At 42.6% G+C, this 27,248-nt stretch overlaps 1 protein-coding gene across 3 annotated transcripts; it reads right to left on the bottom strand.

Annotated features, from left to right (window-relative positions):
- Positions 1 to 111: 111 nt before the first annotated feature.
- frem3 (Fras1 related extracellular matrix 3) lies at positions 112 to 26,230 on the bottom strand. 3 transcript variants are annotated; one of them, XM_026359891.1, is made up of 25 exons: positions 21,208 to 26,230; positions 20,430 to 20,519; positions 11,308 to 11,454; positions 10,423 to 10,653; positions 10,192 to 10,317; positions 9,779 to 10,030; positions 7,455 to 7,604; positions 7,143 to 7,352; positions 6,832 to 7,029; positions 6,231 to 6,395; positions 5,754 to 5,936; positions 5,544 to 5,674; positions 4,613 to 4,771; positions 4,219 to 4,522; positions 4,009 to 4,140; positions 3,568 to 3,899; positions 3,247 to 3,439; positions 3,032 to 3,136; positions 2,768 to 2,776; positions 2,590 to 2,717; positions 2,357 to 2,491; positions 2,101 to 2,227; positions 1,802 to 1,989; positions 1,567 to 1,713; positions 112 to 1,484 (listed from the first exon to the last, which is right to left on the bottom strand). In XM_026359891.1, the coding sequence occupies exons 1-25, from the start codon at positions 26,228 to 26,230 to the stop codon at positions 930 to 932; spliced, it is 9,420 nt and encodes a 3,139-aa protein (XP_026215676.1). In that variant the 3' UTR covers positions 112 to 929. The 3 variants fall into 3 exon arrangements, with proteins under 3 accessions (XP_026215676.1, XP_026215675.1, XP_026215674.1); XM_026359890.1 differs by lacking the exon at positions 2,768 to 2,776 and having other exon boundaries at positions 3,032 to 3,133; positions 3,235 to 3,439; XM_026359889.1 differs by lacking the exon at positions 2,768 to 2,776.
- Between the last annotated feature and the right edge of the window lie 1,018 nt (positions 26,231 to 27,248).

Raw genomic sequence — 27,248 nt, 5'->3', positions numbered from 1 at the left:
ATAACAAACTGTTTCACAAAAGGACATTTGTATTTGGCCGGTAAAGTGTACAAACATCAAAACGTTTGAAATGGACACGGCTCATAAGCCATAAAAGAAGTGGCACATGAAAATATACTATCACTGTAAAAGAATAATTGTTTCTGATGCTGCACTTTTTTTAGGACTTGATCAACACACTAGAAAATGAAGAGTTCAGATTTTTTCAAGTTTCACAAGGGCGTTAAGTTTTTTCATAGACCCACTGACATTCTCAGATATTTTTGCATCAGATGTCACCTGAAAATGTAATTATCTGCATCCTCAAGACAGAACATTTACAGTCCCTTTCAGTGACACCAGCGGTATGGTTAACTCAGATATACTCAACACATTATCATTCATCAGCATCAACATAACATTCAGTTTTGCTCTAATCCCCACAAAACAAAACAATGAACATAGTGAATTACAATAATAAAAACATGGTAAGCTAGTTAGCTTTAAATGAGAAATAGGAAATTATTTCAGGAGATTTTAAAATGGTTGTCATTTACTTGAAATAAATTCATTTACTAAACTGGGATTTTCATGCATCTGCAAACATTAGATAAAGAGGGATCATTTACAACTTGGCAACTACTGAAGCTGGTGATTATTTCAGGGTCTCTACTTTCATCCATCATTCACAATTGGCTGCAAAAAAAAGGCAAAAACCTACAGTACATTACAGCAAGAACTAATCATCATCAGAGATCTGTAAGCATCAGGAAACTCTGGTGCTTCCTCTGCATGTGGGCCCCAGGCACTGACCTATTGTGCTGTCCACAGGTTGTTCTGGGCTATTCAGTGCTACACGAGTTGGGCATTAAAGGCACAATGGTGGAGGAGGAGACTATCGTAGTCTTTTTAGTAGGGGCAGGGGTTTTGAGGTGGAGGGGGGTTCACATCTAGACCTCAGAGCTGTCTGAACTGCTCCACATGCCTGCTGGACTGTGGCTGTAGCCACTGTAGGCTGAAGAGGAGGAGGTGGTGTAAGGAGGGAACTGGGCCGTCTTTTCCCTCTTCTTGCGCCGCAACAGCAGGATGACGATGGTGGCGATGAGGCAGATGAGGAGGATCAGACCTGCAAGGCCCACTAACATGGGCAGGGTTGAGCTGTCAGCTGGCTCTCTACCAGAGCTCCCCAGCAGGGGACGCTCCAGATGAGGGTCACGGTTAGGGGTCCAGGGTTCGCGTTGGCTCACCACCATGCGGTCCGATCTGTCCAAGGCAATGTGCTGGATGTTGGTGCCCCTGTTGTTTTCAACACCAATGTCTTGGGCCACAGCAGGGCCAGAGGAGGCAGGGGCAGCACGGCGCTGGCGAGAGGTCAGAGGCTGCTCAGCAGAGGATATGCTGTGATGGAGGTATTCCACGCTGCGCTTGCCAATGTTGCGGTTGGCATTTTCTCTGGAGCGGACTGTGTAGATGGTGTGGATGAACCATTCCCGACCAGCAGCCACCTGCAAAACAAAGGTATTTGAGCCAGCTCTATTTTTGTGTCTAGTTAAAAAATAATAAAATGTAGTTTATGTTTATCAAGACCTGGAAAAGTGGAGATGAAGACAGCGAGAAGCCATCTGATCCTGGTTGTCTGACCAAGGGCAGAGCTTCAGGTGTGTCTTGAGCCAGTGTGGCCTTAAAAGCAACACCACCAAATGATGAAGCTTGAGTCTCTGGCTGGGCCTTGTCCTGTAGAGCAACACACACATAAATCAGAAGAGAGAGATCTACTTCTCAACACTGAAGAACTGTCCTTTGTGGATTTAATAAATCTTACCAGGATTTTGAATCTGTAAAGGAGGGAAGGTGCATCAGCCAGGCAGCCATACTCCTTGTTGGTGGGGTTGTATTTAGGAACGTAGCCATCTGCTCCTGTGCAGAGGAAGACTTTTTCAATGCTGCAGGAGAAGGAGTCCCCCAGATTCTGGACCGGGTCTACCATCACACGGCCAAAGATCAAGGAGCCTGAAGCAAAGGACAGATGAGAAATGGTGTGAGGGATTTCAACACGGTATCCATTAGGGAGTAGTAATCCTCAGCGTTACTTCTAACCACTAGATGGCGACGCTGTAGTACCTTCAGAGAAAGCAGAATCAGTCCCTTCCCCGAAGCCCATGGAGCCGTCAGACAACCACAACTCCTTCTTAGACAGCAGGAACATCTGAGTGTTGAGGCTAAACTCAGCTGCTACTGGGTCACTCACCTGGAGCACAGGACAAATGTTAAAATACACAGAGCATATCTATTTAAAACTACAAAAAAAAAACTATGAATGAATCTGTGTTCTAACTATTATGAATTCAGACAGATATGTCAGAACATCCAGGCTAACCTGCTGGAAACGTATGTCAATGTCAAAGGTTAGAGGCTCTCTTGGGTGGCAGACTGGAGGAATGCTGAACTCGCCATTGGGGGAAGCAATACAGGGAACCAACTTCACTGTGTAGGTCCCAGAGTAGTCTCGCACCTAGAAGACACACAGAAATGTAGGATTAACCTTAGTACTTTGAATTAAGTTTGTCACTTTACAGCAGCAGGAACATTTTGATTGAAATGGTGACCTACAGCAAAGTCTGAGACAAAACTCCACTGCTGCATGGGCTGGTTGTATGTGGGATCAGTCCTGACCAGGGCAAGAGTGAACGTCAGCCCTGGGTGGTCAGCACACATCACCATGGATGACACAGTGGTTCCTGAAAAACAAACACAATCATTCACATATGTCCAAATCCAAACAAGGAACGGTGTCTACCTTTTTTATTTTTAGAGTGGCCCTTTGCATTGTTTTTGCCACTTGTTTCCTAACTGTAAACGCTGCAGGGTCATTTTGACATTTGCTGGAATGACCTCTGGCACTTTCACACAGGAAGAACCCCTAATGTGAAACTCCAGAAATAGCTGAAGGATATGGTCCTTTGGGTAATCCAATATGACGCTGCTTGTATAGAGTGACCACACAAGATAAACTCACAGTATGTGTGTGTACATGTGGGCGCCGCTCTCTTACCTGGATGAGACATAACAAACTGGCCCCTGAAACGAGCCTCAGTCTTGAAGTAGACCACCAGACGGCCCTCCTCATTTATCCGCATACTGGTGGGGTACATAGCTCCTGTGAGAACAGAGTAGTTTAAGGGTACTTTCTGAGTAAACCTAGGATTGCAGTTGTCCTTTAATGATCTGTTTGCACCGGCAGGGAGCAGCATTGGCCTGAGAACATACCTTGTAATTCGGCTTCTGGAGGGCTGCCAATGCCATCCTGCCACAGAATAGCTGTGTCATACACGAAGGTGAGTTTGAGCTCTGACTGCAGGTCAAAGTGTTGCCAGCCTCCCACGGCCACAGGGGAGTGAAAGATGTAGGACACAAAGAGAGGAACGCGCAGGGTGACGAAGGACTGGACAAGGTTCAGCACCTACAGAGGCAGGAAAGAAGTCATTGTAGAGGATCGTGTACCTGAGGATGAGTTCAGATGCGTAGAGAAGTGTTGGAGTAACACTTTGCTTCTCTTTAGTTTTTACTGTTGCTGTTTGTGTTTTCTACCTGTCCATCAGTGCCTATGGAGCCTCCACAATCATTCAGCAGCTCTGACATGTCGTAGTAGCTGGTGAACTCCCAGAGGCAGGCCTCTAAGTTCAGGTTTCTGTAGAAGCGCAGAGAGTTTGCTGAACGCATGATCACATTGTACTGATAGGGTGAAGTCTCGCCAATGATTTCAGGGTTCTTTGTTGCGTCTGTGATGAAGCCATGGCCTGTTTGGATCTCGTTAAAGTCCAGCAAGTTGGAGCAGCGGTGATTGCCCACACGGGTGCCATCAGGACTCAGGGTGAGCTCAAAGTTAGACAGAGGTCTTGTGGAAATCACTGGCAACATACCTGTTGAGAGGGAAAAGCTTGTTGTTGTGACACAAGATGAGAATTGTGCAGGTTCTAGTTGAGATGAACAAACAATAATGGCCACATATTAAGGGTTGTGACTGCTCACCGTCCATGTGAGGCATGTTGACAGTCAGTTTGATGAGGTTGGGGAAGTCTGGGTCATCTGGGCCTGTGTATCGGATCTTAGCAGAGAAGGGTTCGGCTCCAACTGTACCTGGGATACGAGGCTGACACATACCTGCAAAGAATTATAGTCAGTTAAACCATTTAAGTCCATAACCAGGACAAATCTAAATCACTTCTGCCGTCCACTCACCCTCCTCCTTGCTGATCACCACAATAGGGCTGGACAGTTCTAGGCCCGCATCTCCATTGGCATTAAAGGCTCTGGCTGCACACTGAACCCGGGAACCAGCCTGGAAGTAGATTGAGTCCAAGGTGATGGACTTGGTGTTGGTGAAGAAGGTGTTGGTGTCCACCTCCCTTAATGGGCTGGTGACTCCATCTGATCCGGTAGGGGCGCTGACCAGCCAACGGTACTGGGTGAGCGTGTCATTGATGTTCTCCGCAGAGCAGATAGAACCTGTCTTATCAAAGTCGTGGTACTTAGGGTTGCAGGCCTGTAAGAGGGAGCAAAACAGACGGTGATTTGACGTCTCCTTCCACTTTTAATTGACTAACACTAATGCCAGTGGATTTTTGAAGCTCACCGTCACACACACAACAGGGTATCCGTTGGGCGGGTGGGGCTTGTCTTTGGCTTTAGCTGTGTCGTCATACATCAGCAGGGAAACCACCTGAGGCACCGCAGGGAAGGTAACGTCTGCCACACTGTCCATCTCCTCAATGTACACAATGGCCTTGTTCATCTAGCAAAAAACAGAAAGGTGTGATTAGCAGGTTGTCAACATCAACAACAGATCAACATTAAGAATGAGCCTCATCAGCCTCTGTCAGTGGTGACTCAAGGCAAGTGGATGGTGGTCGGGTTCACCAATTTACCATTTTCTTATATTGGTAAATGCTGCCAAATCTAAGTTAGCTACATGGTAAATACACGCATACATATAAAACATTTCACATATTGGTGGCAGCAGAATGTTTTTTTTAACTCAGTGGCCATTAGTGGACTAACTAAATTTGGCATTTTATGCTTTTAAATTCACTTGAATCTGATCATATTTGTTACACTTTTTGCATTGATGGGGAAGAGAACCAGATTCAATTAAAAAGAAACTTAATAACTCAATAAATCACTCTTTCATCAACAGTAAAACCAGTAAGCACAAAATGATTTAGGCAGAGGGAAAACTATTTTTGTCACGTGAGCAGTGCATGCCTGATGTGGAGTATATGGGTAGAATGTTTCAGTTCTGTTTATAGGTTCATCTACTGTTAAACTCTGCTGGGACATTACCCTCAGCATCTCATTCCAGAGGGAGAAGCTTTTTATAAGACTCTGTGGTGTAGGCGTGCTGACAGCAATGCCAGCTGCTGTGAGGCTATTTTAACACAGAGCAACATGACAGGGCGCATGCTCATGTGTGTAGATTTACAGTACTGTCTGTGTGCACGTACAGGACTGGCTGCTAGTTCATACACGATGATATGTGTGTCTTTGCTGTGTGGTCACTGCCTCACCTGTATTTCAGCCACCATGTTATCATCAGCCTTCATGTGTACGGTGAAGGCTTCTCGCATCTCTCTCTGACCATCATACAGGATCTCAATCTCCACAGAGTGCTCCTTCTCGCCCTCCTTGAATTCAACATCTTAGAAATAAAGATGAAAATGTAAGAATATATATGTCTCTGTGCAAGCTGCTTTGTAGCAACTGAGCCAGGTTCTTACCTTCTGACAGTGGGTTATAGTCCTCTCCTGAGGTTGCAGAGCCGTCCTTGGTGTGCACTCTCACCACTGAGACCTTCGAGGTGTCTCCAACACGCAGGATGGGAATCTTCACTAGTGCCACATCTCCTTTGACTTGGGGTTCGCGTACACTGTACTTGATCTCAGAGAAACGGATGATGGGCTCTAGAACAGGAAGAGGAAAGTGTAAGAAAAGTTTCAAACTCAAAGTCTCTATGATCCAGATGACTTTTTACTTATTTGCATCAATATTCTGCTTATTACTTTTAGCCATTAAGATTATGAATGAAGAGCTTAGCCCGGCGGTTGGTTTTAATAGAGGTGAGAGTAATTTGTAAGTAAGTTGCTTATCAACATTAGTTAGACCCTTTGCTCTCATTTATAAGTTACTGCTGTCTAATTAATGTTGTATGCATGTTTTGGTTCATGTTATACTTATACTATTTTTATGCCACTTACTGTCTTTCTCATCTGTGATGGTGATCAGCACTTCCTTCTGATCCCCAATAGAGGCTCCATAAGGAGACTTGCTCTTTGGAGTTCCCAGGACAAGGCGGAACTCCTCGTCCTCTTCATGGATGGAGTCATCCATTAGACTAACCACACACGGCTTCTCAGTGTCACCTGGGGAGGAATTGAAGAATAAAATTTACAGATAACTGTACATCTGAACAACCAGTGCAACTCCACAAGAACATTTTTTTCCACATGCCATCACTTCGATAAACTGTTACATACATATACATACATTATATATACTGTAATTTAAAGCTACTTATTATGTTAGGCGCTCAATTATCTTTTATCTAATCACATATTTGTATCTGTTTTTACTTCTTTGTATGTAATTGTCACATGTTTTTAGTTACCCTCTCCAGCCTTGTTAATGCATGTTCATGCTTGTTGTTAGTCTGTGTATCTTCAGTGTACATGTACACTGAGAGCTACTAGAAATCAAAGTCAGATTCCTCGAATGTGTAAACATACAACATAAAGCTGATTCTGAAATGCTGCAGGGTGTCGGAGAATAGAGTGATTAAGAGGGATAGAGATGTCTCACCTGGCAGGAAAGTGATGATTGATGCATCAGTGTTGGGCCTTTCACTGTAGTCCATCATGACCTGAGCAGAGCCCTGCCGAGTGTAACAGCGCACCGTAGACCTCAGGCTGATGTCTCCACTGCGGTACACGATAGCTTTTACCTCCCCATCAGCCTCATCCAACTTGTAGCTGCCTTCCTTAAACTGAACTTTAGGCACTGTAAAGACAGAAGTGAAGTGTCAGGTGAGTCTATTTCATTATAAAGCATCAGTATTACAGTATTACATACGTCACAATATGTTCTATTAGCAGTTAATTAGCAAAACTCACCGTCAGTGACAGTATCATTGATGGTGATGGTGGTCTTGCTTGGTTCTCCTAACACAGCATTCATAGGCATCCGTAGAACAAGGTCAAAAGTCTCAGGGCCCTCGAGTTCTGGCTGACCCAGGTCATCCAGGATTGTCACTCTAAATGTCTGCATTGTCACTCCTGGAGCGAAGTCTAGGTTGCGACTTATGCCGACGTAGTCCAGTCCAGCTGCCAGAAGGAGAGAAAGCCACATGGTAAAACTGTAACACAACATCATGTCTGAATTATTAATTATGAATTATTAGTCTGTCAAACTCCTCCTGGTTATACCTTCTGCAGAGACAGGCTCACTCTTCCTGGAGCGGACAGTGACAGTAGCCGTCTTGGACAGGTCGGTCCCTGTCCTCCAGACCTTCACCTCAACGTAGCCTGAACTCTCATCCACAACATAGTCAAGTTCCCCAAAGTACAGTGAGGGTTCTGTGAGGTTTGGAAAAGTAGAAAAGTAATTTGTAAGTACACAGAAATATTTACACTGCACATTTTGTTACTTTGTGATCAAATCCAGGGACAGATTGGCTTGAATATCTGAGCAAACGCCTTCATTTTTGACTCAGCACAGGAAGGGAGCTGTCATCCCTCTCATCCTGCCCTCTTTCCACCTTCCTCCTCCACTTATCTAAATCCAGACAGCTCTGTCTGAGCACAGCGCCAGAGGGTTGAGCATACACCTGAAGAATAAGGCGTGTGCTTGTGTGTGCACACAAAATGATGCATGAGGGAAGGGATGTCCTGATGATAGAGCAGCTGATAAGCACAATGGAGAAGGGTGGCAGAGACAGAGAGGCAACCGTCCACTTTGCAAAGGCAGAGGGGCAAGAACTCAGCACATTGTCCATTCATCTTTCTCCACTTGTGTATAAAGCTTGTTTTCACCACACTCTGTCCAGTCAGTGCTCTTAAAGATCATCTGATAGAGGTGTGCTAAAGCTTTTGTTGGACTATAAACTTTTATAAAAGACAGAAAAGGGGTGAAGAGAGTTTGTTATGTGGTCTCGTGCATGTAGTCCGAACAACTAAAGATATATTTTATTTACTTATGTGAAAGTGTTGCTTGGTGAATAAATCCAAATTGGCAGATCTTGGGTTTATGTAGAGTTAAAGTGATGCTGCAACAGGTATCTGATACTGGAGGAAGGAATTCTGGTAACCCATCAAGACATATATTTAGATGGATGAGAAGGGGAAATGAGTGCCAACATGGCAACCCTACAGATCAGTGGGAGGAAGAGCCAGACAAATAGAAAACAATAGAGGCTTGAGGCTGGCGAGAGTCCAAACTTCAAGTTTACTCAGGCAGACAGATGACAGGTTTAACACACACATAGACACATATACACACACACAACACACACAAATTTATGGTGGGGTGTTGCTTCAGGACCCACCAAGACGTGGAACCACAATAGAGGTTTACACGAAGGAGTCTTCTCTTGTCTCTTCACATGTCTGGGAATGCACACAGACTGTTTATACATAAAGTTAAATTGCACTCCTGTGTCAAACTGCCAGGGAGGGATGCGAGCACGGCTGTCACTACAGCAAGCAAGTGTAGGAAAGTCGCCTTTTGTGAAAGGTGGAGAGAAGGAATATGAGTAGATGAGTTTGGCTACAAAAGAAATTCAAGAAGGAACTCAAGAAGTTAAAGGAGGAATATAAGAAGTGTGTTTTTTTTTTTTGGTTAAATCAAATTAAAGACTTGCCCTGTATTTTTAAGTTAAAATGTAAATGTTTTAAGTCTAATATCTTTTGCCATCTTGCACTGAACGCTCTGAAACTCAGGAAAATAGTAAAAACATGCCAATCATTTGGATTCCCTGCACAATAGTGTCTCTCTCCACCACCTGTCTTTTGGTCTCTGCAGACAAAGGGATGCCCTCTGTTTCCCCCGAGAGCTCCTCTGAATGCCAATGAGGATGGGGGTCGCTTGAGGAACACGGCAAGGTTTAGAGTCTAAAGTCTTTCATCTGTCAGACACAGCAGAGCAACATCCACTGAGACAGCCATTGTTCATCTCAACACCTGTCTATTGTTATCATGTTTCTAACACTTAGACAGTCTGTCCGAGCACGGGGGATGACTGAAGCAGACTGTAAACACAGAAGATACACTCAGGCATGGAAAGGGCAATGGGCCAGAAAATACTGTAAAGCCATTAAGACAAGTACAGTATCCAAGGCTTTTGTTTTGGAGACTGTGGTTATGCTGCCGTCTGTGCACCTTTGGCGGATTAATGGCGAGCAGATATTAAAATGGCAAAATAGAGCATCAAAGGGACACTGGGCAACAGGATCACCAACACCTGCTCCCAAAACCCTCTAGGTTAGCCCGTCTTTAATCCCACATTTTTTAAATACCCAATGACTCAAAGCCAAAGAAAGAAGCAGCTTTAGCAGAAATGGGAGCTTCTTGTTTCCAAAGAGTAAAAAGTGTGTGTGCCACTGTTCCCTGTGTGATTTTGTTGATGTTATTCAGCTCTACTATTTAACAAATCTAGCATATTTTTACATGTCTGTGTGTAGAACCTAAATATATAGAGTATTAATAATGATTTACTCGTTTCAGTTTATCAGGTGAACAAACACTTCACTCACCATCATCACTGTCTGCCAATATGGTGACCTTTGTGGTCGGGAAGTTGGCGCCCAGCTGGCCACCCATGGGCATGCTGAGGCTGACATTGAAGCTCTCCTCCTCCTCATACAGGGAGTCATCAATAATAATGATGCGACAGAGTTTCTCACGCTCATCCTTATCGAAACGCAGAACGCTGGTGTGATCTTCTGGTCGGGTGATGTAATCAGAGTAAGACAGGACAGTGCTGGGTATGGTGCCGGTGGCCGTGGCTGAGGAATTATGGGAATAGAAAGAAGATAATGGGTAAAAATGTAATTTCAAATCATTCTTTACAGTGTTAAGGAAACAGGAAAACACACCCATATATAGCTGGGTGTTCATTATTGATTCATATATTTAATTTAACTATGTGAAATTTATTTCATCTCACCTTGCTGAGTGTAACAAACAACCATGAGTTCCTGGCTAGCATCTCCTGAGCGCCGCACCGGCACTAACAGCTCCCCAATATCCTCCTCAATCCTGAACTCAGCCTGAGGGATGAACACGGTCGATTCTGTTTTGGAAGAGGAGCAAAAAAGACGAGTGATCATGGATCATGGAAGAAAAGGGACGTGTTGGTGGTAAAACTTTGTTCAAATGACTGTCATTTGATTCCTACCATCTCCTGGATCCACAATCTCCACTGTTGCAGTGTCTGGAAACTCCAGCACGGCCATGACTGGGTCTGACAACTGGATCTCAAAGGTCTCTGAGGTCTCAAACTCCTGGTCTGTGAAGATCTTCACTTTCCAGGTAGCTGTGGTCTGGCCAGGGTTGAACTGGACCTGTTTCTGGGATTTACCACGGAAGTCCTTATCAGTCTTGGCGGTGCCATCCTTTGTGCCAATGCCTATGACAAAAGGATGTGTACATTTTGAGATTTGACATAAAAGCTGGTTTAAGCATCTTAGAGAGCAATACTGAACTTCCTCCTTAAGTCTGTAATGTTGTTATGTATTAGCTCATTTGTTCTTTTGTATGTCCTATACTTCTTTAAAGTGTTAAAGTCTTTATATATTAAACAATATTACTATAAATCTACAACATTCAAGTGTCAAATACCACCCACTCCATTGACATTTACTTGTGGCCTTTTCAACAAAAGGTTAAATGTACTCTCAATCAGACTTTGTTCACAGACAGGAGGACGTGGTGCACCACTTAAACAAGAAAACAAAAGATTTAAACCTCTGGGGTTGTTGGTTTTGAAGGTTCCCTCTGTTTAACTACAGGGGTAAACTGAGGACATGCTGCAGCCTTAAAGGAATCTGCACACATTATATATGAGGGGGATATGTTGATGTTTTATGGCAGGGCTGCCCTTTGAAATGGCACATAAATAACATAATAAAGTCTAAGGGAACTGTTTGAATCGAAAGTAATTCTTTGTTGAATTGTCAGTGTAATGGAGGCATCTATTATCATCCAGCATGTCAGCTTATCAGCGTCACAAATGCTTCAGAAGCTGTGGCTCTGTTAAAGAAAAATGATCATCAACACTTACTGACGAAAGAGGTTTCCCCCAGGTAGCCTCTGCGCTTCAGTATAACTTCTAAGAATTTGGCGTCCTCGTCCACTAAGTAATACTCCCGCTCCAGGGAGATCCAGGACCAGTTGAGCCGGAAAGGCTGAGGTTTTAGTTTGTTTCCACCTAAAGAGAAATAAAACGGTTAATGCACCAGGACTTTATTTGAAAGACCTCCACAGTACAATAAAGAAAGCATATTAGGAGCCAGCGAGGCATATAAACTGCAATCGGTCTCCAGGATAAAAGGAATCAAGAGAGCATTTTCATTTTGGAAGGGGAAACACGATAACTTAATACCAGGGCTTCCCTAAAGCTCACTTCACTGAGCTTCAAGAAGAGTTGCTTTTTTCCTCCTGTTTCCTCTCAGTCTCGTCCACCCTGTGTTCTCTCTTATTCTCTTCTCAACTCTCATCATCTGCTTATGTGATTGTAAGACGCACATCAGAACAAAACTGATCCACAAATACAGACCCAATCCTGTTCCTAATCCATACTACCTCATGACTCATGTAATCCCTCAAACTGTCAGCTCAGTGTTGGTCACTGACTTGATACTGACTCCTTCAGAGATATTTAAGATTAAGGGTTCTCCTGGGTGATGTGAATGTTTTTTTTTTTTTAAAACAAAAGTTAGTGGGACGAGTCTGGTGACCTGTGACTTGTGATGTGAAATGGGTCAGTCCCAGTGGACTCTAACTCAGGGAGGTTAGAGAGGGTTGCCTCTCTTCAGTCTTGCATGGCTGGTCACTCTGACAATGGCCCTGTTGACCTACCTCTACTCAAAACACTTAGAGAAGTTCGGGAACTTCATCAAGTCAGAGAAAATATGCTGCAGTTTGTTACGACAGTTACGGTGTTTGATATATTTGAAAATGAATGATGTATTGCTTGGTGTGATATGTGTCAGGTATGTTTGCACAAGTGGCTCCTGTCCACACAATAAACCGGCATTGAGCTCAGTTTTGCTTCAGTGAGGAAGAAAAACCGTGCAGAGTTTATGCAGTATGACTGGGGAGAATGAAAACAATGGGGGGTTGAGTCTGGGTAGTCAGGATGGGAAAGGGGGCCACTTCCTAACACCCACATGTCAACACTGAAGCCAGGCTGAATCACAACAGGGACAAACTACACTCTCCAAGAGGCAGAAGCGAGTTCAGCTTGAACAGATGAGTGGATTTTCTGGAAAGAGGAAAAGATAAAGTCCCATCTTTTACAATTAATTCTCTGGTCAATGGGATGATGGGACTAAAAACACATGAAAGCCCTTTTTTTTTTCTATTTAAGAGCAGACAACACGGAGGATGCTCAACCATACTATATGCTCAGGTTTCCAACAGTCATGGCTAAACACACCGGAAACGTATTATGTCTGTTTTTTGTGTTGATAAAGTAAATATATTAACTTATTTTAGACGCGTGTAGAAACTAGAGTCCCTGAATTCTCCACAATAGACATACCTTCACTGCTTAGATGTTTGCTCAGTCTGCACTCAAGAAAGAATGAAATCCTTTTATCCACAAAAAAATACCCTCATTTCATCCTGATGTAAAAAGAAAGTCTTTGACAAGCTTCAATTAACAGATGGTTGCTGTGCTGGAGAAGGTGCGTCCTGGCAGCGAGTGCTATTTCGACCTGATATGATGAGAAGCTTAGTCAGTGGCTATCATCAAGGATTATCAAATGAACATGGCCAAGAAAAAGCTGCCTCTGTCTTGGCATTGAACAATCAGGCAGCTTTATGTTTCTGCAAAGTTACACAGAGTAAAACAATGAAGTTTTTATGAATGAGACCAGAACACAGCCACCATTGATATTTTATAGGCTGCAAGACTATGTTGTTCTGAATCAACCTGATACCTCTACCGCAATAAAACAATGTGCTTTGTGTTCAAATTCTGATTTAATTGAACTCTGATTTTGCACATCACAGTATTTGAGTTTACTACACAGATGGTTACTACAAAGCGCTACCTTTACATGTCTCTCACCGTTTGACCTGACACATACACACGGCGCCACAGGTGTATTGTGGTGTATGAAGGGGTTGGATATCTTGCCAACATACCATCATACCATGCTACAGTACTGCAATGTGTTCAAGCACCTTATATCATTCAGTTTTTCAAAACTGCATCTTGTGGCATCAACTGATTTCACTTACAAGGTGAATAATGAACCTTGAACTTGAAATTACACACATCTATATAATTAAAAGGCAAATATGCCTCTGAAATGAATAAATGAATCATATAGTCAAAAGACTGATGAGATGTCAGTAAATGACATTCGTTATCTTGTCTTGTGCACTCAAGTTTTATAAGACAACGTGGTCGACTGGTGCTTTTCCATGTTCTACTAGTAGTACAGCAAATTACATTGGTCCACTGTTGTTAAGAGTGCCATGTTGTTATCGTTCTCTTTTCTCCTACACCTTCCTCAACCTTCACTGTACCATCATAGAAAATATCTATCTGTCTTTGCCCATCTCTGTTCCACAGAACTTTCCTTCCCGCCAGATTCCCAGAGTGTGGAGCAGAGTGACAGATGTACTTTGCAGACCCTCCTCCCACTCCATGTTCCCCTTGGTCCCTGTGTCGGCTTTGTTCGCTTAAGGGTTGAACAACTGAGAGAGACAGCAGGCCACAGTCTGGGTGGGCCAGCTCTACCACCATGGCATGCCTCCCTGCTTGCCCTGACATTGTTCACACCAGTGTGGGAGAAGGGAATCTGCCTTTCTCTGCCTTTTGTACATGCTGTCAGACACTGAGGCAGGCGATGCCATGAGCCTCAATAAATCAAGAAGTAATCAAGAAGCTTGATTCTGTGTAGAGCTACAGAGGAAGATACGAGTGGTTGGGAGAAAGAGACTTGGTAAATGCAAACACAGAAGTCCAAATAGTAGCTCTAAAATGAATTTAAATATGTTTAATGGTGTAATTTCTTATTTGTTATTATGACACACATACTATATTAGACCAGCAGCCGCCTGGCTCAGCTCACGTTTTTATTAGCTCATCATAAGTTCTGCTGGGATGAAAAGTTTTATAGGCCTCACACATTTCTAAGCATCTCTGTTGGCAGCTATTTAATAAATTAGCTTTGGTATGATTGATGCTAATTGCTTGGAAAGGAATAGTAAAGAAGCATGTTTTCTGTTTTAGGACCTGAGTGACTAAGGTCCTAAAACAGGTCCTGTCTGAATACCTGGATCTACACACCCTGAATATGAGCTGCATGAGTTATTTTAGCGCACATTTAAGTCACATTTACAGTCACATAGTATTTGCTTTACAAAGTGACACATGCCGGTTATTTAGGTGCAGAATCAAAGTGTAAAACCAAATCAAGATCAAGTGTAAACTGTGAAATACATGTTTTGGATTAAGGTAGCGCATGAGAGAAAAAATAAGTGCTTTCATGAAATTTAAAGTCTCCAATAACCTGTATCAGCAAAGCAACGGCAAATCATTCTTGGGCATTAGAGATTCACCTGCGTCCTTCGACAGCACATTCTTCATCAGCTCATATTTACACAGCCTGTACCATACATAGAGGCAGTGGGTCAATGTGAGGCTTTGACGTTCACCAACGTGATGCAAGGACTTGCAACCTTCTAAGAATATCCTCATCAAATGACAAGCACTGCCATTACTGCGTTTCCTCATTAATCATCCTGTTTATATAAATACTGGGGGTGTTCCTGTCAGCTATGCTTGGTTTTTAAATATAACAGCACTTTTCAAGTTCTATAAAATCATGTCAAAAGCTGATGTAAACAGCCCCTTTCTGCATCCTTATTCTTCACCTTTTAATAAAGGTATAACTTAGTTTCCTCTTTATGCTCATGTTGAAAATGCTGCATAATTAAATGTATGAATAACTTGAATCTTTCCTTTCAGAAAGTGGCAGCATTTGCTGTAAAATGTCACATTACAGTGGTTAAATTACCACCACTGTTAAAAACTGTGACATGATCTCTGCAGGAAGTTGCAAATCATAATTTGACAGGGGCTGAGAGCTGCTTTGACATTTGATTGCCACACTTGGTATGGTGACACAGATGCTTGCAGCATTTTGAAGAAATCTAATAACATAACAAATGTTGTATGGAATTATCATCTTTCACCAAATTGTTATGTGTAGAGTGATGGATAAGGCTGTAAGAACACATACAGACCAAAACGTCCATGGCAGCACAGACTTTGACACAAAACTATCTTGAAATCAAATCCAGACCCAAGCTCATTATTTTACTGGAATTCCTTTGACCAGTCCAGTATAACATAGATTAAACAGACTGCATTCACACTTAAACACATCCAGATTGTGTCCATACAGGACTTGCATGATTCATTTAGATTCACAAAGCACTCACTCAGTCAGCTCTCTGATCCAAAGTGACACAGTAATCATTGTGTTAATCTCCATTGTGTTAGTCAGCAGCATGAAATGATGATGAATTAAAATATATTTTATTTTATTTGATGTCCTACACGCACAGGAACTCAACTCATGGAAGAACGTCTTTCATGACACTTCAGCAGCCAGTTGTTGTTAACGCATTTCACTCAAAACCACAAGAGATAACCTCAGGTGTCGAGGTCAATAAAATAAGGAGGCTACGTCCTCTGGAGCACCGTAGAGGTCTGTACCAAATCTAAAGCAAACAACACCGGCATCACTAGAGCCATGCAGCTAGTGTGGCTAAAAAGGAAATGACACCGAGTAACTGAATGACAGCTTGGCACGGTGCAGCGCAGCTTATGAGACAGCCATATGAGAGAAGATAAGAATAACCGCAGTAGCCATACATCATAGCTCCCCGCCCCAAGAGCCCCCTGAGCATAATAAATCAAGTTTGAAGAAAAAGGACAAGATGAGAGAGAGAGAGACAGAGAATGAAGTAATACTGTGGTTCATTAATAAAGAACATAGGCAAAACTGAAGAGGAATAAAGAACGGACAGAAAATGAGATGACGAATAGACAACAAGAAAATAACAGCGATATCTTGAAGGGGCCTTCGAGGAGAGAACAGAGTGGGGTGTTGTGGAGGGGAACTGAGAGGACTCAGTTTCCTCTAGTCACAGGGGGCCCAGACTGTGGCACCAGTAGCCAGTAAATCTCCTGGTGACTGTTGACACTGGCGACATGTAAGATCTCAAAACACAGTTAGGAAGTGGAGGTGTAACATGGCTGTGCCAGTGACCACACAACCCTGCAGCACAATAAAAAATTAATCAGTAATACACAGAATCATACAAGCATTTTACTGTTTTTCCTTGTTAATGTTTTCTTTCTTTGTGGTGGTGCACCTGTGGCAAAGTGCCCCACCGGAGGAGCACCTTCGCAGTGGAAGTCTGCGAGTTATCGGGCTGGGCTATCTGAGATTGGGTAAGATTTCTCTAGACTTGGAGTGGGGTTACGGAGGGCTTTGAAAGGGGATCCCCCTGGAGCCTTCCTTCTCACGTACACACCTGTCTGCTCGGGATACCGCTTCACTTCCAGGCCCTGCTCTGTCTGTGGCCCTGGAGTCTGGAGTCTCCAAGGAAGTGCATTCCTCTCCTGGCTCTAAATGATCACATAACACTCAACCCACTGGGGTCCTGTTGGAGTCTATATTGTTGCTATTGGTAAAAGCACAGGGAGTGATGATTTGCATGCAGTATCTCTGTTCCCCTTCTCTTTCTTCTAATTTCTCAATCGGGTGAATTTGACTAATACTGAAACTGAAGCCTGATATGACACCAAATGGTGAGAATAAATGACTAAGTGATCATTACACACCAAAGTCTGCAGATCTGACACATACATATTGTACCAGTCCTACACATCTTCCGAACAAACACATGTCCCTGCACATCTGACGGGAAATAAAGGTTTCCTCTCAGCCTGTGGCTCACTGGGTGGGTCACTGATGGGCAACAATATCTGCAAGCTGTGTATCCACTTGTAAAAACAAGTATTTATTGCCTCAGTATCCCAGTCTTTGAATGGCTGTAGGGTGTTTCTGACCAGGGCGGCTCTCTGCAGGTTATTGCTTTTTCCAATTGAAACACAGCAGGAGATTTTTCATAGTTGCAAAATAAGCACAAAAAGCCCATTAATCATCATTCCTTCAACTCTGTCTAGCGCTGAGTTGACTAGTTGAGTTATAAGCACTTAAATCATCAATTGAAAAACAAACCAAAACATTTTTGCTTAGATAATGTGTGATGTGAATGTATTCTAATGCTGATTATGCTTTTAGCCTTTTGCCATGTGCATTAATTTTGTCTTTACAGTCTATACACACACTACAGATACTGAGGTTATTAAATATCTTTATCTCAACACAGCCCCTACAAACTGTTAACAGACAGTACATCCTCATTGCATCCTTAGCTCTTTTTTCCTTAGCTCTACTGTATTCGTCTCTCATAATACACATACATACAGGTGTACATGGTGATTCTGATTTCAGTATTTCAACTGTGAAGGATTTATGTATCTTTGACACTCTTCTGCACTGAGTTGAGAAGTTTAAAATACCACCTGATGTGTCCTGACTTGACAGAGCTAACTTTCTTCCCAGAGTTTGGAATTTAACCACTGACCAGCATATCCACACCGCCAGACTCCTGGCATAAAACATTATGTTCACTCCTGACCTCTTACTAAGACACACAAGACCACACAGTTAGAGCAGACATACTTCGCTTGTGCCTTGCCTATGATGCTGTTACTACTTCACACATTACAGTCTCTGATTAAGATGTTTGAATGGATTCTATCTGCAGATATGGACACGTACAATTACATGCATGCTGGCAACATTTGAGCCTATAAAGCCTATATGACCAAACAGCTACACTACTCCCTGAAAATATGTGCGTGTATTCTTGACCCAGTTGTGACGACGCACGTGTGGAGTGCATGTAGTGGCAGGCACTTTTTAAAGGCTGCTAACACCCTTAAGCAGCTGCCCTATATCATTGCATCTGAGGAGTGTTTCCTCACACTGAAGCTGCGTTTTAACACAAGAACCTACTTTGCTGTCGTCAGTTCTCATGTAGAAACACAGTGTTTAGTAGTCTAGTAAAGTAAGGTAAAGCAAACACAAGTAAAGTATCAAACTAATTTGATTAAGATATTATGAATTCTAATTAACTTTTGTGCAGTTTCATTAAATTCAAACTGTCCAAAATATTCCGAGAATTTACAGTAAATAGTTTATCTTGCAGGTCTCTAATGACCCATAGTTTTGCCTTTCACACAAGCAGCTCATCTACTTGATTTATTAGCAGATCAGGGTGACCATCAGCATGCTCTCCACCTACATGTCCCTACATGTCCATGTTCTACCCCAACAGTCACCTCTTCAGCACTTCACATTAGTGATTCACCTGTTGGCTCATCTCACTTTTAGCTTCCAACTGGGCTTCTCTCAGGCATGTATTTGTTTTTGTGTGAATGAACTATTTCAGTGGTGAGTGTGCAGGTGAACCTATGTTCACCAAAGTCTCTCCAGCACTGCTGTGTGGAATAATTTATTTGTATGCTATTAATTACATGTATGTTGAAGAACTGTCTGTGCCCTTTGAACTGTTATCATGCCAATCTGTGGTTTTGTTTTATTCCACAGGCTGCATCACTGCACACTTGTTGAAATGAGATGACTGGAAGCTTAAACAAAGCTGGAAAGAATGACTCTTGAGCTAATTGAAGCTCTTGTGCTGCCTTCCTGTGATTCAACCTGCACTTAAAGACACAAATGGCAACCGTCTGTGCTCCTGGCAATATTATTAGGTCTGAAATGTAGGGTACATAATATAGGTGTACACTTTAGATTTTAGAAAAATAATAGCTCCATTCATTTCAACTGAGCTATTGAGCCTCATTAAAAATAAATGATTATTTGGATCACTTGCAGTCTGGGGAAACGTCTAATTGTAGACATTCGGTTGAAGATAACGCTTGATAAAAACTTTGCTGATAGAAAACTGTAATTGCGAAAAAAAAACCACCCGTCTGATCCTGCCCTGGTAGTTATGGTGGTATTATCTCTAACATGGCCCTTAAACATAATTATAATATATAATAATTGCTTAATTGATTGCTTTCCCAAATGTTGTTTTTAGTTTTATAGCTGATACTAAAATAGCAAGAATACCTGTTCAATTGTATTGGTTTGCATTTGCTATATTTCCTTTGCCAGAAGAGTCAGTGACAAGCCACAGAGTTTATATGTAAATGTACTACGTATATCCGGTTCATTTAGGAGGATTCTTTAGGATATGCATGATTAGAACTTGATCACAGAGATTTAAAACTGGGAAGATCAACAGAATGTCATGTCATATGTGTAGGTATTGTATTTTAACGGGGAATCTCATATGACTATATAAGAAGTACTTAGCAATATTAAGTAAGGTAATAAAAAAATCTACCCTACTGTTCTGTTCAAGTTGTAAAATGGAAAACATGAAATACAACTGTGAATCCTTTCTTTTAATCTTTCTGCAGAAATTCCCAGCATTGTTTAAATGTTTTATTTTCACCTTTCACATGCTCACAAACTAGTAACTGGACACATAAAGAAGCAAAACATGTCTTTTATCAGCCCAACTCCATGAAAAAAGCATAAACTCAATATCTCATCATGCATACCTTTGCACATTCCACACCGTCACTTCAAGCGGGACAATGAAAAGGGACATCTGAAAGGTCTGAGAAGCACCCTGAGGGAAAGAACCCTATTGTTCATCAACAATAAAGTAGAGCATGTGGTTGTCCCACCTCTTTTACTTCTACCAACCCACACTTAGTGTTTGGCTTAAGTCCCCTTTGACCCCTGTCCTTTAAACCTGCTGCCCTTTCCAGTGGGGCGAAAAGAGATGGTAGCTCTATACTGGGTGTCAGTCATGGCCAAATACCTTAAGTCTTTGTGATGCAAACACTTGAAGGAAGCACAGAGAGCAGGAAGCTTCATTTTTAAGAAGCCATTAAAAGACAAAGTCTGAGGAAAGCTGTCAGGAAAATTATTCTTGGTCGTGGGCCCCAGTTTGGTGTCACTGCACACAAGTATTAGATTATTAAGAAGTGGCAAAGGTTCCTACCATTGTCCTCAACTGTGAAGTAGAAGATATCACTTGTGGCGTTGCTCCCATCCAGCAGCACATAACAGATCTTCATGTCATTGATATCAGCTGTTTGTGTGACAAATACAGAAACAAATGTTATATAGATGTTAATATAGACACATGGCATCTTATTTGTTCTTACATTTAAACTTAAGGTGCCTGTCATCTACTACTAGTCACACAAATCTGTGACTTGAACTAATTCAAAAAGTCATTTTGTTTATCAAAGTTTATTATTTTCTCTATTTTATTTATTATGAACTTTACATGCTGATCAACCATGTGCAGTAATAACTTATCCTTTTGACTGTTTGGGAGCCGCAGAGCAAGCTGCAAATACAACACTGTCATATTATCACCTAGTAAAGCTGATGTATCTAACATATTAACAGATATTGCCTGTTCTCACGTCTAGCAAATATGAACCAACATAAACACTCATTTAGAGGGGTATTTCTGGCAAGCTGATGCATGTAAATCCAATATTAAATCTCCCTTTAGCTCTATTTTGGTATCTGGCTTTTTAGCTGCTAGATGCTTTACCATGTGCTAGGTAAGTAGCTTACAGTGGATTTACCAGAGCTTTCTTTTTTCTAAAAACAACTGGCTACTACTGCTGAGGACCATGTGTAAGTCGTGAGAGCTGATAAATGCTAAGATGCCCACAGAAATGATCATTTCTTGCATTGACCATAATAATTTTATAGCTAGTTATAGTCTGTAAAAATATTGATTAATGCAGAGTAACACTTACCTTGTGAGAAGGTTTTGATGCTGTCATTACCCAGGGCGGTGTTCATGATAAAGCCATGTAGAGGAGCCTGAGACACAATGTATTTTAGGATCTTTTGGGGACTATCGCGATCCTCCGAGCGAAGGGTCTTGCTTGTAATCACAAAACCCAGGTGACCTGTTGGGAGGACCTTCAGTGAGGCTGCAGCCTTGTTGACCACAATCTGGGGCACTCCGTTGTCCACTGTGTTGATGTGAATGGTCATCATTTGCGGTTTGCGAGTCTCGTAGACAGTGTCAGGAAAGACATAAAAATCACTGTGTGTGCCATCTGTGACAGTGAAGGAGAAGCTGTCTTCATTGGTCTCGGTACCATCGTGCCTATAGCTGATAAGATTCTCATTCAGGTCCTGCTTGGTAAATGTTGTGATTGGTTGGGTATTGTTGAAAAGCAGCTGTCCATGCACGGGCACCTGGGTGACTATAAAGCGCAGCAGGTTGTCTGGCGTGTCTCGATCCTCAGCTGTCAACTCAAATGGTGTAATGAGTTTAGTTTCTCCCTCTTCCACAAGCAACTTGTTTATAGTCAGGACAGGTTTCTTATTATCTACATCCGTAATGGACACTCTGAAGGTTCGGAAGACAGGATTGTAACCATCTGTCACTTCAAACTCAAAGCTGTCCATTTTCATCTCATCATCAGAAGTGTGGATGTAGTAGATCTTGTTGCCAGCAAGTTGCAGTTGGGTGAAGGTGGAAATGGGAACTCCTGGCTGATCAGTACTCTCTAAGTGACCTCTACTAGGTGCTCTTGTAATGCTAAAGCTGAGGTATTCATCAGGACTGTTGATATCTGTGGTGCTAAGGAGGTCAGTGGTAAGAGTGACTTTGCCTCCTTCCTTGAGAGTCACACCTTTGTTAATAACATCTGGAAAGACCATGTCAATGCTTCCAATATTGATGTAAAAGTAACGGTCAATTAGGGGATTGATACCATCTGTAACATCGAATTTCACCAGGTCACGAATTCCTTCTTGGCCTGTGTGCACGTATTGGATTAGCTGTTTGTCAATTTCATCCTGCGTGAAGTTCATTCCTAGGGTGATATTACCTAAAACATCACCAAACTTGCTGATCCGTTGAAGGTAGCCTTGGCCAGGACCATAACGAATAACATACGTAAGATCTTTGTCTTCAGAGTCAAGATCTGTTGCCTTTAAAACTCTATTGCTGATCACTTTTGTTTCTCCAATCTCAACATCAAGGCCATCATTTATAGCCATTCGTGGAGTTTCGTCATCAACAGGAAGAACCATTATGAGAACAGTTTTCTCCACTTTGTGCTTCCCATCAGAGAGCCTGATTTCAAAGCTGTCTTGTTTGGTTTCAGAGTCATCATGTTCATACACAATATTGGATGCCTCTTTGATCTGTTCTAAGTTGAATCTATGTACAGGGATGGTGCCAGTGCTGAGCTGCTGAACAATTTTACCATGCTTAGGGTTTTTGATGATCTCAAAGTGCAGCTCATCGCCGGGAATGTCAGCATCAGCTGCATTAAGGATTGGTGTGTCAATGGCCAGACTCATACCCTCCATTACTACAAACTCACGAATAAAAATCTCAGGCTTCTCATCGTTAGCTGGAATAATGACTACAGGGAAGAAGTGGCGTTCAGAGAAGTTTATACCATCTGAGCAGCGGAAAGTAAAATGATCTTCTACAGGTTCAACACCTTTGTGGATGCTTTGGACGTAGTAGACATGACCAAGGGCAATGTCTTTAATGCTAAAAGCAGTAATGGCAGTCCCTGCCCTGGATTTCTCTGAGCCTGCAGCTGGGGAGATATTCTCTACGTAACCAGACTTTGGTTGGACAATGATGGTGCACAAGATATCCTCATTGTCTGTGTCAATATCTTCCGCTTGGATATGGTCCAGGGTAATGACATTTTTCTCCCCTTCCACAACAACGAACTGTCCTCCAACACTGACAATAGGCGGAATGCTATCAACAGGAAGGATGGTGACGTGAACTGTCACACCTTGGACTTTGTTTCCGCCAACAACCCACTGATCTGACATATCAGACAGAGTAAGATTGAAGGAGTCATATTTTTTGACTGGTCCAATTTCACCAGATGTATGAGCATACACCACGGCCCCATTGATAATCTCCTCTTGGGTGAATCTCTCAGCTGGAGCACCATTAACCAGAATCTCCCCAATCTTTGGAGGTTCTTCCACAATAAAAGTGAGCCTCAGGTCATCTGTGTCTTCATCACGGCCCTGAATGACATTGCTTGTAATCTCTGCTGCGCCATTTTCCAGCACATCGATGGAGGCTCCGAGCAGGCCATCTGGAAGCATAATCGTTGGGGTCTCGTCATCCACTAGTTCGATGGTGATCTTGATAGTGATGGGTACTTCGTGGAAACCATCACTGACATCAAGCTTGATAACATCACTGAGGGATTCCTGTCCACCGTGGATATAAGTTAGGTGGCTATTTGCTATGTCTTCAAGTACAAAGGTTTCACCATTTGACATGTCAATGCCCAAATATTGCAGCTGTCCATACAGAGGAATCTGGGTAACAGTGAAGATGATATTTTCATCATCTGTGTCTGTGTCAGTGGCATGCAGCTCCTTCCTAGTGATGATATATGTACTCCTTTCCAAAACAGTGAACCCTGTGTTGGTGATAACTGGGGGTTTGTTGTCAACTGGCTGTAGAAAAATGGTGAACAGTCCATTTGCTGTGTTACCAGCTGTGTCTTCCACCATAAATATGAACTGGGCCACTTTTGGAGTGATGCCCAGTTCTTGGTCCGGAGGTCTGTAAGCTACTTTGTGGTGATTAACCTGAGCCTGTGTGAACTCTGTAATTACAGTGTCAGGGCTGTCAGTCAATACAATTTCACCCAAGGGGGCTGGATTGTTCTCATCAGTGTCCGTTGGGGGTTTGGTGATTGTGTACTTCAGGTCCCTGTCATCTGAGTCTAAATCAGTGTAACACAAGAATTTCTTCTTGAAGTATGTAAGTTCATACTCCTGGACTGTCATGTGAAGGGTGGTGCCTGGGAAAAGCTCTGGGGGAAGGTCATCAACAGGATGGATTTTGATGATGAACACGTGCTCACCTGATTGATTAGGAGGGTCATTATCATCTTGGACCCTAAACACAAACTGATCAATCACAGTGGTGGTGCTGTGGGGTCCAGTATGGCGATAGAATAGCTTTCCATCAAGGATGTCCTGCTGAAACCATTCAGTCACCACCTGCTCAAACATCTCATCTGTCTCACTGAAAGTCCAGAGAGACGGGTCAGAGGGAGGCTCCACTTGCCTCAGCAGAAGTTCCCCAACAGTGGAGTAGGGTATTTCTAAGATAAACTTAATTGTGGAGTCTTCTGAGTCAATGTCAGATGCACTCAGGATGAAGGGGGAGATCTGCATAACTTCATTCTTAAACAGCACCAGGCCGGTGTTAGCATTGATAATAGGTGGCTCATCGTCAGTGGGAGCAATAGTGATTGGGAACAAAAACTCCACTTCATTACTGCCATCAGTCATTCTAAAAATAATGTTGTCACTATAGGTATCGCTGCCATCGTGCTGGTACACCACAACGCCAGCGTCTAGATCGGCAGGTGTAAAGAATTTCCTGTGAGCCCCGAGCACGGTCAGGTCTCCATGTTTTAAACCATCAACAACACTGATTCTCACATCTTCTAGGTTATCCTCATCACTAATCTCTAAATTCTGGGCACTGGAGAGCGCTCGGGACTGGCCTTCAAACAGTAGCTGCCCTGTATTTTTGGTCGCCACAGGAGCCAATGTATTCATAGGCTTCACCACAATCATAAAAGCAAAAGTGTCAGACACAGCACCATCAGTGTCAACAACTTCAAACTCTAGCTGGAAAATCCTCTCTACTTGTGAGTCCTCTGAAGGTGGTTTATAAGCTATTTTAAGATCTTTAACATCTCTCTGGTAGAAGGAGGTAATGGGCAGGTTCTGATCATCTGTGCTGATGATATAGCCTTGCTGAGGGCTCAGAGGTGACGTAATGTTGAAGATTAAATCATCAAGGTCAGATTCAATATCTTCAGCAGACAGCATGTCACTTGTAATAGCTGTCATTACAAACTGATCGACCTCCATCATCATCATGGCGACAAAGCTGGGTTTAGGAGCAGTATTCTCTGTACCCTCTCTGATTCTCACCATCATTTGAAAATGCTCTTGCATTATGGTGTTGCCTTCATTATCCTGCAGCTCTACCATCATTGGGATGTAGTCTCTGTTTGGTGAATTGGTTTTAGCTGTGTGCTTATAGCGAATACCTAGTTTTACAAACTCATCACAGTCAATCATTTGGCCATTGGTGGGGTTATTCAAAAGAGTGCCATACCTGGGAAGTCCTCCAGCGCCAACCAGTGTGGCGATCTTACACTGTGTGACACCGTCCTCAAATGAAAACTCCAGACCCTTTTTGTCAATAGTGTTGCTGTCTCCATTGAGCTTTTCTACATTAAGAGGCATATTCCTAGTGAGGATCTCAAGCTGTTGGAAAACTACCTCCACTTCCAACATGAATGGGATGATGACTGTGTCCATCTGAGAGTCATAACGAAGCTGCAGCTTCACACGATCCTTGCTGGGGCTTCGAGATCCGAAATGAGTGTATTTCACTTCATCCAGTCCAAATGAACAGGGGAACTTTTTAGGAGTGAGCATTCCAGGTCTCTGGGCCAGCGGGTCATTGTCCAAAACTGTGATGTGACAGCGGTCACCAGGCTGCACTTCTGTTACCAGGTCATTCACAGGGTCCAGATACACAGACCTCCCAAAAGGAACCCTGATCCCATTGTTAGCAATGATAATGTTGTCTTCATTAGGTCCAGATCTGTGGTGATAGAGGTGAGCAAATGGGTCTGCATCTATTGAGGAAAAACAGAGACTGAAAGAAAATGTCACAAGCAAGCATTTTAAAAATGCTGACTTTTTACAAAGTTGGGAACTTTGCAGACAACCAGCCATGTCCAGTGCTAGTTGCCTTGCAATAAGTTACAGGTCAGTAGTCACAGGCAGTTCCTTCCTAAATGGGAAAATGCATCCAAAAAGAAGCTTCTCCCAGATGGTTCAGGCCTTGAAGTCTCTCTACTGTCTGTCTGTTTCTGTGTGGCCTCACAGAGACACAAGTGTGGTGAATACTGCAGGGCTGTGCAGGTAATAATGAAACAGTAGACAGTGACAGGCGCAGACTCCTCCTTTTTTCAGCACAGGGAGGGAGCCTCCTGCCCTCATGGCTAATTTAAGAAAGGCCATTGGACAAGGCTGTGAAAATGTTCCCCCCACCAACACCCACCCTTCTCCCCCTGTCTCAGAGGGGGAAAAAAAAATCCAGAGCACAAAAAAAATTAACCTCATTCAATATAATCTGTGCCATCACAGCCCCTGTCTCTGTTTTACAGTTTGACCATTGGTATGTATTTAATATAGGTTTATATCATATAGATTTAGTAAAAATATGCTCTAGTTGTCTCATCTTTTATTTACAAATAAATGCAAACAGAAAGACAACTGTAGCGGTGACTGTTCATAACATACAACAGTATATAAAGTCCGAGTGCATGGCTCCAGATCCCTTCAATGAGTAAGTTAACATTAAGACTTTGTTCAAATGGTTATTTAACTGGTTCAAAAGTCACTTTGAAGTCAGCTATAAGTTCTGATGTGACCTGTGTGATTTCACACACTGCTTTAGTGGGGGATGAAGAGATCTTAAAGGGTGGGAACTATGTGAGTGAAGGGAGAAATCCCCTATTATATATCCATCAAAGTCTCTGTGTCAAGGTCAAATCTGGCATCCCGGGCATCAGAACTCATTTTGTGGGTTATAATCCCTTACAACTATAATTTAAATGGGAACACAGTAAGACTGAGAAAGTAATTAAATGTAAAAAATAATATCTAGTACAATATTAATTGAATTAATAGAATTTCTTCTAATAGAAGTTCTAAGGTCAAACACTATCAAAAAGCTTATTAGAAGAAA

The sequence above is a fragment of the Anabas testudineus genome, chromosome 1, assembly GCF_900324465.2.
Source record: "Anabas testudineus chromosome 1, fAnaTes1.2, whole genome shotgun sequence".
In the NCBI taxonomy this organism is placed as follows: Eukaryota; Metazoa; Chordata; class Actinopteri; order Anabantiformes; family Anabantidae; genus Anabas; species Anabas testudineus.
The sequence above is the reverse complement of the archived record's forward strand: the minus strand, read 5'-3'. Positions and strand labels throughout refer to the sequence as shown.

Coding starts and splice junctions, on each gene's coding strand:
- frem3 (XM_026359890.1), bottom strand. CDS start 26,230: ATGGCTGGTTGTCTGCAAAGTTCCCAACTTTGTAAAAAGTCAGCATTT. Junction 2,492..2,589: donor GTTTTGTCTCAGACTTTGCT/GTAGGTCACCAT, acceptor TGTGTCTTCTAG/GTGCGAGACTACTCTGGGAC. Junction 1,485..1,566: donor CTTCATCTCCACTTTTCCAG/GTCTTGATAAAC, acceptor TTTGTTTTGCAG/GTGGCTGCTGGTCGGGAATG.